Source organism: Gadus morhua, chromosome 1 (genome assembly GCF_902167405.1).
Source record: "Gadus morhua chromosome 1, gadMor3.0, whole genome shotgun sequence".
Classification (NCBI taxonomy): domain Eukaryota; kingdom Metazoa; phylum Chordata; class Actinopteri; order Gadiformes; family Gadidae; genus Gadus; species Gadus morhua.
In genome coordinates, this window is record NC_044048.1 from 14,503,528 (window position 1) to 14,515,360 (window position 11,833).

Here is an 11,833-nt window from a genome sequence, read left to right on the forward strand (position 1 = left end):
TAATCCTATTCCGAATCGTAATCTCATTTGAATACAGGTTTAAAGGACTCCATTGTGGATTTATTGTTGTAAATACAAATACAATTGGCATGGATTAGTTGTAGGCCCATATGCTTCAACTGAATAAATGATACAACCTTAAGGTGATTACATTACTTATTTCACATCCCTTTATCCCAGGATGCAGTTTTTTCTGTACATTAACTTGTATGTGCATTCTCAGTATTTACGCAAAAGGAAATGTTGTAGAGTGAACTTCTTACTTGATGAGAACCAAGTCAACCTTTGGTACCAGGGACCTGGTTTCCCTCTCTCTGCTTCCAATGCCCCCTCTTGTGGTCAAATGCTGACACTGCATCGATTAAACTGTATTATTTTAAATGACAAAATAATACAGTTTAATATTGCACATTGACCCCATATCCTTTAGATCCATTCAGACATTGAGCAAAGCGGAGATACGAAGAGGATCAGAGTCCAGCATATAGATGTGTGTTGTTTTGTGGCAGAAGCAGAGTGGAGGTTGTATCTTTTAAAAATAAAATTACCATTAGATATGAGCCAACCATGCTTCTTCACCCAGAAGCTAAAGGAAAAACTGAAACACAGAATTCATGTAGCTAAATTTATCTCATATGATCAACATGATTTTATTATCATGAAAGCCTAAAGCAATGACATAATCTCATGCATGCTATTATATTTCCTTCTAATGCATTATCATGGCATTATATATCGTAGTTGAAGGTACTGAAGGTGGATAAACTGCCTAACCGCCATCTTTGACAACCATTTGACACAACCTTCCTGGCTGCTGATTATTTGTCCCCCTCGTTAAAATTCGACTTATTTGAGAACACAACTGTCTCTAAATATTTGGCCTTTGACAGCTGAGCTTTTTAACCATGTCTACATCAACAGGAACACACACACACACGCACGCACACACACACACACACACACACACACACACACACACACACACACACACAAACACACACACACACACACACACACACACACACACACACACACACAGACAGACACACACAAACACACACACAAGCACACACCAGAAAAAACAGTAAACACACACCTACTACCTCCATTATCATGGATAATGAGCAGAAATGTAGATCCATGTCTAGATCAATGGTTAATTATATCAAAGAAAAATTAAACTAAATAAAACATCTTAAACCAAACCAGTTGGATTTGCCACTGCTTCATAATGAACCTAAGTGTTTTGTGCTAACCATATTGTCAGTGCATTTCACAGAAGCCTATCTCCATACAGCCGTCATGAACAGCACTACATAGTCTGATGTCCCATCGATCCAAAGATGACAATGAACAGCCTCAGTGCACTCCGGGCTCCGAGGCCCTTCTAAGTCAGGGCCTAACGCTGTGAGGGAGTGGGGGGAGGTGAAAGAGTGTAGTGTTGTGGAGCGTCACAGGACCGGATGGCCCCAGCAATGTGAAGATTAAATTAGGTACACTAAGAAAAATTGCGCAGCGCCTTGCCCTTTAGAATGTGAGCTTGCAACTAAAGTGCCGAGCTTTCTTTGAAGTCTTCTTCTGGAAACTGACCACTGATCCGATGACTGAGCAGAGATAGAAAGAAGAAGTGTTCCTTAATTCTGTATGCCTCTTTTATAACGAAAAGTTGTTACAAAACCAAACCGAAATGTGTGTCATCAAACAGCAGCATGCTAGGGTTTGTTTAGATGCAAATCAAACGTTATGATATTCAAAACATTTCTGTAAAGAAGCATTTATTCATTCGATGACGTTAAAGCGCAGGTCAATGGTTCAAGGGATTAGGTAAATCATCTCATTAATCAATCACGTGTTAATAAATCAAACCTCATTTCAAACATTCTTCAACAACAGAATATTCAAGAAATTATTTTTATAAGTGATATATATACATTTATACAACGGGGGACCTAAATCCAGCGATCTGATTGGTTCCCAACTGTTGTATAATGAGCGTATACATAACTGCTATGACGCCCGATCAATTTGTGAAAGTTTGCATATCACTCCGCGCCTGGAAGTAGAAACAGTTACAAAGTAAAACATATGTTGGATGATGGAGTGGGTGTAAATGTTGTTACTCCGGGAGTGAGCAAGGCGATGGAGAGACTAACGAAATCTTAGGCACACGGCGAGTGAACTGCTCCATAGGATAAATTGCCGGCGAACCGCTCTATCGGAGCCTTCTCTCGGAGGGACGCTAAAGTGTGTTGCATAGCGACCGTCGATGCATCGCAGCAGCCAGGAGGGACTACTTTTTTGTATTCTTTAAGAATACGGCTACTTTGACTTTAAATGTAGTGTGTCTATGACTTTCGTTTCGCCATAACAGTAACCGTTGTATAAAAGCAATAGATCACTTCAGTCAGTGGCATGTGCTCATTATACCACTGTGAAGGGGGTCGCCGGCCCTCCGCTGCGCGTCGGGGCCGGACAACGCCCCTTAACAGTGGTATAATGAGCACATACCACAGCCTGGCGTGATCTATTGCTTAAATATATATATGATATTTTATACAAAAGTCAAATGTAATGTATAATCACACAAGCTGAAAGATAATCTCTAATGCTCCTGCACTTCCTTTACTGACAACTCTTCAAACTTTGTGAAGTAGCCTACGTATCTTCACAAACGCATCCAAACTTCCAACCAAGCCTCCGAGGTAATATTCTGCCCCCCGAGGGTGGCGGTCTCGGGCGAGTTCTTATCCCATGATGGAGTGCTCGCGTGCGAAGCGCCTGTGTACGTTGACCAGCTCCGCGTCCTCCTTCTCACACTCCAGATGGAGCCATACGGAGGAGGAGACCTGGTCAGCCACGGAGGAGGTGGACTCGGTGCTGACCGCCTCAGTCTGGGTCGAGTGTAAGAAGTGCAGTCCCAGCGTCGAATACCAGTCCCCTCTCTCATTCGGCCTGGGGCTCTTGTATTCGGCTTGGACGTTCAGCCCCTGCAGCTCTGTGAAAACGGGTAGTAATCTGAAACACACACACACACAGTCACAAACACAGACATACGTTACACAGGGTGTATTGACCATTTAAGAAACAATGTATCATTTGGAATGTACTTGAGGCGTTCCTGACATTCACATCCAATCAGATAAAAGGTCCATCGTCGTCAAGAGATAAAAGCAAAGGTTGAAAGATAAAAACAATAATCTCGAATGCTTGGATGTACAAAAAAATGCAACAAAGATGAGTCCGACAGGAAAGATTCCTCACCTTTCCTTAACATTCTTCTGGACGGTAAAGAACAGCATTTGGAGCACAAACAAGGTCAACTGTAGAGCACTCAGCATCGCCCAGGAGAGCCACACCACCGTCTCCTTGTTGCGGTAGTAGAAGTAGGGAATGTTGATCGGTAGAAGCAGGTAGGACACAATGGTTGGGAAACCAAATCCGCTCATGTAGCACAGGTAGAACAGAATAGCTGAAACACAAATAACATTTTATCCCACTAGGGACTGTTTTGTCACAGCTATGAGTTGCGTGTATCTCTATGTATCGACGGTATACCTCGGTTCAGATCAGGGAATCCCTCGCGCTTCAAGGGTCTTGCATTGCCAGGGAATTCTTTGTCGACCATGTTGCCCGTCCACCACATGTCGTCATCGGTAAGAGATGTCCTCCAGACCTTCTCCCCAGTTTCGTTCTCTTCTTCCTCCTCTTCCTCCTCCTCCTCCTCCTCCTCCTCCTCCTCCTCCTCCTCGTTACAGTTGGTTTCTAGATGCAGCACGTCTTTCATTCTGATGTAGCGATTCAAAGCGGAGAGGTGCTCTCTGGTCAGAAACGTGGAGAGATCTGAATGGGGATCGGACAATAGAATCAAGGTCAATGGGGTCAGCTCAACAGGATTCATAGGGTTAGGGTTTGTTTAGGTTCAACAGCAGTACAGAACTTCAATATGTAGTATTCATTGTCAAAATTATTGACCCACCGCTGCTTTGGAGAAAGTGAATTGCGTCTTTGATTCCATTGTGATATGCCGTTTCCAGACCCTAGGTAGAAAAAAAGTGAATAAAGGGGTAAGATCAAGTCCAGCCTATTTATTTGTATAGCTCTTCAACTCAGTCACAGTCTTTTTCCAGGCTTCTCCAGGCTTCCAAGCAGGTTTTGTTTCACAATTGTTCATAAATTGACTGCATTTGAATTGAACAACATGAAAAACTGTTTGATTAACGCTTTGATGAGGACGGCCGTATGAAGTAGATCTAAAGTCTGATCCACCACGATGATGGTTCCCTGTCTGTCCTCGGCTGACAAAGAGAGCCAGGGGACGGCGGGGATGTTACCTCTACATCGCTGGGGTAGAGGGCATTGACCAGCCTACGGCTGTTGGCCTGGTTCAGATTCATGATCGTCCCGCTCACGACCAGGTCCAGAGTGTTCGGCTCGTTCTGGGGGCAGATGTCCACCTCACCGGAGAACGCAGAGACGGTCAAGGTCCTGAGGGAGTGATCTGGCTGGGGCAGCATGCTCGTGAAACCGCCGTCCACGTAATGCTGAGACACACGCACACACACACACACACACACAAACACACACACACACGCAGATACACACACACACGTGTGTGCTCCCACGCACACAGACAAAAACAACACGACACACAATGGGCAAAATCACCTTTGTGTTCTAGCACTAGTACTATCATGATGATGTATTGATCTCTGTGATGATGATACTGGTCACTCACAACCCCTTTGAAGGAAGGAGGAACCACGCCACAGTACCCCGGGACGAAACAGCTGCACAACAGAGCCTTAGAGTTGAAATAAAGAACCAATACAAGTGGAGCTTAGTTCCAGTGACCCGAAAAAACTGCAATTACAAATCAACATTCTGGCTGATATCTGATTGATACAAAAAAATAAGCACATCTATCTAATGTACTTTATCATAATCTATGTAACATAATATTGACTTTCTTTTAGGGTTAGGGTTAGGGATTAGGGTGAGGGTTAGGGTTAGGGTTAGGGTTAGGGTTAGGAGGTTAGGGTTGGGGTTAGGGTTAGTGTATTGGACTTGTGTTTTAATTTCCCAACGTGACATTCCCAGAGAGTGCTCGGCCACACAAACCTGCAACAGTTCCTCTTTGGAGTGGAAGTCCGTCACCATGATTTTCTTACTGGAAAGCAGCCGGGTCACCGCCACACCTAGCCGGCCGTTGGCCAATCGGTGTGAGTCGTTTGAGAGGTGTTTTCGGAGCACGTACTCAAGCCATTTAGCCATGTTGATTGAGGGGTTCAGAGGTCCGAGTGGTATCTCGTTCAGCCGGCTGGCAAACAGCAGTAGCTCTTCCACCATCTTCGCTGGAAAAGTAACACCACATCTCTTACTTTTGGTCCAACGTGTGTGTGTGTGTGTGTGTATGTGTGTGTGTATGCGTGTGTATGTGCGTGTGAGTGTGTCTGTTTGTATGTCTGTGCGTGCAAGTTTGTGTTTGTGTGTGAGTGAGTTCTTCTGTTATGTGCTTGTTTTTGTTTTCTCCTGTGTCTGTGTGTTTGTGTGTGAGTCTCTATGTGGGGGGAAATTGCACAAAAACCCAAAATGAAACAACAAAATACAAAAATTACAAAATGCATCAAAATTACAAAAATCGCCTTGTTTGTTTGGTAAATGCACACTTCAATCTTTGCTCTGTAAAGGCACACATCAATAATCACAGCAGCCGAGCCGCCACCACTGTGGTGCAGCAGGAGGGAGATGGTCGGACTTACGGATCTTGACTCCGCAAACAACGGCGGCGGCCACCAGAGAGCCAGAAGACGCCCCCAGCACCCGGGGGGCGGCGTGCAGGATCCAGGGGGCCTGGGTCAGCAGACCCTGGGCCACACCCAGCTGGTAGGTGGCCAGGAACCCACAGCCGGCGAAGGAGACCGAATGCGGACCTTCTTGAGAAGACATTTCTTTGGTGTGATCACAAATCAACAGACTTATGTTGAGTAGGTTTGAAATGCGTTTCCTGTTCTTCACAAAGAAAAGCCCAAAGAGTGTGTGTTCCAGAGATGCTTCACGAAAAGTGCCCTAACCTTCACATGGCCTGCGTTCTTCTATTTATGGGTTTCTCAGTCAATTCTTTCAAATGAGGCCTGATTAGACATGGAGCGTTAGCAATGGCCTTGTGATATACCACAATCTCAATGTCTGTTTTGTCTGACTAACAGCGTCACAAGTTAACTGAAATGACAGAATATTTCTGAGATTTTAACAAATGCATGAAAGAACTTTTTTTGGAAAAAACACTGCAAAGACACACACAAACACACACACACACACACACACACACACACACACACACACACACACACACACACACACACACACACAACCAGTATGATATATTATTGGATTGATTTGAAGATTTTGCATTGAGTTCATGACACTCTGATGAACCAATCCACAAACCTACAGCCCTTCTGGCATTATGGTGCTTTAAATTTTTTCTTCGGTTCCTTGCAAATCATGTCTGTCGTTGAGTCTCACTTACTGAATAAATTTCCATATCTCTTACCTCCAAGACAAAATAATCTTGTACAATTGATTCAGACGCGTTGGGACTTTGATTGCCCTCTTATGTCTCCGCATCTGCCATCTTTTTGCCTTCACCTTTCGGCATTCTATCATTTTTTATCTAGTCAAGCTAAACCTAGCCAACAAATCGCTGCTTAGAAATAAAAATAAAGAAAGAAATTCTCCCACGGAGCTCGCTATGCCAACACCAGAATATGGCTCACTTTTTTTCCTCTCAGATTCAACACAACCCGTATTGGTGATTCCACGGCGGGAATCAAAACAACATAACACAAAAAAAAACTTTATCAATTCATGTAACCTCACCAGTGAGTTCAATACAAATACGGTTTCACTCCTTGTCCAGCAAATCGTAAAACAAAACCTGTTAGCAAACCAAACGTTTAAGTTATATTCAGGACACGTATCAACATTGACAAACTAGCAAAGATGAACAAATCCCTTGAATGACCATGCATGCAATTTCTATTGTAGGACTCTAACCCAGATTCTAGGACTCTAACCGAGATATACGTCGGGACTCTAACCACAAGAACTTATTCTGGGACTCCAACCCACGAAGAACTCAGGACCACCCTGCGTTCACACCAAAAGATGCATTTGCTGCCCGAACGCGTTGACACCTGAGTTTTGCGGCTTGTCAAATCAAGTTTTGCGGCGCGTCAAAGGTTTTGCGGCGCGTCAAAAGTTGAAATATTTCAACTCGAGCAGCATTTGACGCGCCGCAAAATACGTGAACGCGCCCTTCGCCCGTGCCCGGCAGCGGGCACGGGCATGCCGCGCCGCAAATCAGATTTTGACGCGCCGCAAATCAAGTTTTGCTGCCCGTTTTCTCGGCAGCAAATGCTGCGGCAGCAAAGCAGCAACGCGTCTCTACATTTTCTTGGGATCACAACAGGAGGCGGCGCGACGGCCGCGCTGCAGTATAAAATCAGGAAGTCACCTGTCAATCAACCGCAGCAAAGAGACGGAACGCAATGGGTGAGTAGCCTATTGTAGCCTAGTTTATTTATTTTCCATCTTTTTGGCTGAATAATTTGAAAGTATGAGTGAAAGTATGTTTTCAAGCATCAGATCAATTTAGTTTGTAGGCACTTAATCGTTTTATTTACTGTCATTTCTTATTTATTTTATATTTTGCCATTATTCATCTACTGCATCAACAATCTCAATAACTGCAGGACCTTCTACCTTCTATCTATCCATCTATATAGCCTTAACATAGCCACACATTTACATGTATGCAGCCAGTAGTTATCCATTTTAATTGAGCAAGCTCTTTTACATTTTATTGAGGTTTTTTTATTTCAACAGAATAAATAACTGTTGCCAGACAGAGGGGGGCTGCCCTTCTTCTCCTGCGCTGTAGGCGGGCAAGGAGAAGACGAAGGGTTTGGGTGCACCCCATCAATGAACAGAGACAAGAACAGGGGGTATGCCAAAATCTGGTCCAGGAGCTCCGTGCAGATCCTGAGAGGCACGCCAATATTTCAATTCGCCACTAAGTGTGCAATGGCAGAACCATATGGTGCAGCCTATATGATGACCTATAATCTAGTTATTATCCCTCTCTGGTATACTCTTTTGCATATATATATATATATATATATATATACTTTTTTTTTATCCCTCGGGATAAATACAGTGATGTTATTGCTGTGCTGGATTCAGTAGCCAGTGTATTTTATTTGAGTGCTCAAAACACTTAATGTTATTGTTCCTTAAATCCAGAGAGACAGTTAATACATGATCTGATACCAGAGAGACAGTTAATACATGACAATGCATTTTTGAGCTTTGCCTGTGTTTTCTTTTACTTATCTATTTTATTGTATGAGAATGTTTCTATGTGAAGCACTTTGAGTCTGCTTCATGTATTAAAAGTGCTATATGAATGAAGTTGCCTTGCCTTAAATAAAAAAATATATATTACAAGTAATCTGGTTTCTACCTACATGGTGTGATTATATGTGACTTGATTTCGTCTATTTCCCATTATGGTTAATGGTTTGGGTACTTAGTCCACCATTGTTGATTTCTCACCTGAAGATCCAATCTCCAGAGCTATGGCTCGCCAGGCAATGACCTTTTTGGAGTTGTCTTTGTAATGACGGGAACTTTGGTCATACAATTCGACGTATTTTTCCACCTCGACGACCAGTCTCTCATCGTCCATTCTCGTAATTGTTTCTCACAAACGAAAGAGGGCGACATCCAGTGGTGAGGGGTAGATATGGAGGTGCCTACGGGACCCGGGATGTACAAACCAGCTTTTACAAAGCGCTTTTTCAGGGGCGGCGACGCTCGGGAATAGAACACTGTCTCGAAGAGTAGTTGGGCGGCGCGGCGCGGAACGCTGCCGCGCGGCTAGTCGGCACCGGTGTGTGCTAGTACACCCGGAATAATGGGGGCAGACTTTTTGACGCGACGCTGCGGCGCCGGTGTGTGGAGGCCTTTATTCTGGGACTCGAACCCAGACACAACTCAGGACTCTAAAGGCCTCCACACACCGGCGCCGCAGCGTCGCGTCAAAAAGTCTGCCCCCATTATTCCGGGTGTACTAGCACACACCGGCGCCGACTAGTCGCGCGGCAGCGTTCCGCGCCGTGCCGCCCAACTACTCTTCGAGACAGTGTTCTATTCCCGAGCGTCGCCGCCCCTGAAAAAGCGCTTTGTAAAAGCTGGTTTGTACATCCCGGGTCCCGTAGGCACCTCCATATCTACCCCTCACCACTGGATGTCGCCCTCTTTCGTTTGCGATAAACAATTACGAGAATGGACGATGAGAGACTGGTCGTCGAGGTGGAAAAATACGTCGAATTGTATGACCAAAGTACCCGTCATTACAAAGACAACTCCAAAAAGGTCATTGCCTGGCGAGCCATAGCTCTGGAGATTGGATCTTCAGGTGAGAAATCAACAATGGTGGAGTAAGTACCCAAACCATTAACCATAATGGGAAATAGACGAAATCAAGTCACATATAATCACACCATGTAGGTAGAAACCAGATTACTTGTAATATATATTTTTTTATTTAAGGCAAGGCAACTTCATTCATATAGCACTTTTAATACATGAAGCAGACTCAAAGTGCTTCACATAGAAACATTCTCATACAATAAAATAGATAAGTAAAAGAAAACACAGGCAAAGCTCAAAAATGCATTGTCATGTATTAACTGTCTCTCTGGTATCAGATCATGTATTAACTGTCTCTCTGGATTTAAGGAAAAATAACATTAAGTGTCTCGAGCACTCAAATAAAATACACTGGCTACTGAATCCAGCACAGCAATAACATCACTGTATTTATCCCGAGGGATAAAAAAAAAGTATATATATGCAAAAGAGTATACCAGAGAGGGATAATAACTAGATTATAGGTCATCATATAGGCTGCACCATATGGTTCTGCCATTGCACACTTAGTAGCGAATTGAAATATTGGCGTGCCTCTCAGGATCTGCACGGAGCTCCTGGACCAGATTGTGGCATACCCCCTGTTCTTGTCTCCGTTCATTGATGGGGTGCACCCAAACCCTTTGTCTTCTCCTTGCTCCTTGTAGGAGAAGAAGGGCAGCCCCCCTCTGTCTGGCAACAGTTATTTGTTCTGTTGAAATAAAAAAACCTCAATAAAATGTAAAAGAGCTTGCTCAATTAAAATGGATAACTACTGACTGCATACATGTAAATGTGTGGCTATGTTAAGGCTATATAGATGGATAGATAGATAGATAGATAGATACTGTATTGGTCCCAATGGGGATCAATAAAGCCATCCAGGAGCTCAATACAATAAATACACACAATAACAATTGGCCTTAAAAGGTGACTGCACTATATACTAAAAAGGCTTAATAGAAGGTCCTGCAGTTATTGAGATTGTTGATGCAGTAGATGAATAATTGCAAAATATAAAATAAATAAGAAATGACAGTAAATAAAACGATAAAGTGCCCTACAAACTAAGTTGATCTGATGCTTGAAAACATACTTTCACTGCGCAGATTATACATTTTTCCAATTATTCAGCCAAAAAGGTGGAAAATAAATAAACTAGGCTACAATAGGCTACTCACCCATTGCGTTTCGTGTCTTTGCTGCGGTTGATTGACAGGTGACTTCCTGATTTTATACTGCAGCGCGGCCGTCGCGCCGCCTCCTGTTGGTGCTAGGGGCGTGCTTTTGACGCGCGTAAAATACGCGACGCTGCGCTGCGGCGCCGGTGTGTGGAGGCCTTAACCCTTATCCCACCTCTTCTCAAAATAGTTAAACACAGTGTACACAATTCTTTCACATTCATACAGCATATTCAGTGATTATTGAGCGCTCTTAAACACAAATACACACAAGGTTCTCACTTCGTCAAGCTCTTAATGACACAACTTCATTACTCAGCAAATGTAATGCAACCTAATAGTAAAACAAATAATAATAATGGTTATGTGTGTGTAGATTATTTCAAGATTACTTTCTTGTTCTTGGTCGAGAGTGTGGAATAAGATTAGTCGCCGTTGATTCCCACGTGGTGCATGGAGATGCGCTGGTTCAGCCGCGTTGTGGAAGATGCGGGTCCCTCAGCAGGGCAGGCGTTGATCATACGTATTCCCAGGCAGGGCGCGTGGTCTTCTCGATCACAGGGCAAACCTCAGAGGCAATTGTCTTCTCACTCCTCTCTCTTCAAGACGGTGTCACGGCACCAAATGTTAGGTTTCAGTTTATATCTTAACTGTTCGTATAGACTCTGCGTTGTGTATTTTTCGTAGTTGTAGTAGTTCTTGAAGTCGAAATCAAAGCAATTTGACAGTTTGGATAAGAGGGTAGAATAGATGGTTTATTCCAGGATGTACGCAGTTGAGGAGCAGTTCTCGAGAAGTGTTCCTTGGCTGTCGATCCCTCTTCTCACCGAACCAAAGGGTTGGGGCGAGTACTATATTAAAGAAAACGTGAATAACAAGAGAACAGAAGCACTCTCACCCTTGTTGAGGTATATGGCCCAGACGACCAGGTTGGTTCATCCTTGTTGAGACATAACAAATGGCGGAATGTTGAAAATAACACCTTGTATCAGTGTGAGAGGCACTGGCCTGTTCCTAGACTAGAAATGTGAACACAGAGAGACACTAAAATACACCAACATTCTACATAACCCTACAGTTTAAATCACTGCTCGAATGTTTAGTTTGGTGCTGATGTTTTATAGCAGAGGCTACTTGGTGGATACTGCCTATTTGTTTTTACAGACCGAAGTGCACTG

At 43.7% G+C, this 11,833-nt stretch overlaps 1 protein-coding gene across 1 annotated transcript; it reads right to left on the bottom strand.

Annotated features, from left to right (window-relative positions):
• Positions 1 to 2,391: 2,391 nt before the first annotated feature.
• On the bottom strand, positions 2,392 to 11,613 carry pnpla1 (patatin-like phospholipase domain containing 1). Its single transcript, XM_030370144.1, has 9 exons — positions 11,048 to 11,613; positions 5,760 to 5,948; positions 5,119 to 5,351; positions 4,736 to 4,801; positions 4,332 to 4,541; positions 3,977 to 4,037; positions 3,556 to 3,840; positions 3,262 to 3,469; positions 2,392 to 3,015 (listed from the first exon to the last, which is right to left on the bottom strand). Exons 2-9 carry the CDS (start codon positions 5,944 to 5,946, stop codon positions 2,745 to 2,747), a joined length of 1,521 nt encoding a protein of 506 aa, XP_030226004.1. The 5' UTR covers positions 5,947 to 5,948; positions 11,048 to 11,613; the 3' UTR covers positions 2,392 to 2,744.
• Positions 11,614 to 11,833: the final 220 nt, after the last annotated feature.

Coding starts and splice junctions, on each gene's coding strand:
- pnpla1 (XM_030370144.1), bottom strand. CDS start 5,946: ATGTCTTCTCAAGAAGGTCCGCATTCGGTCTCCTTCGCCGGCTGTGGG. Junction 4,542..4,735: donor CTCCTTCCTTCAAAGGGGTT/GTGAGTGACCAG, acceptor CGTGTGTCTCAG/CATTACGTGGACGGCGGTTT. Junction 3,841..3,976: donor TCACTTTCTCCAAAGCAGCG/GTGGGTCAATAA, acceptor ATCCCCATTCAG/ATCTCTCCACGTTTCTGACC.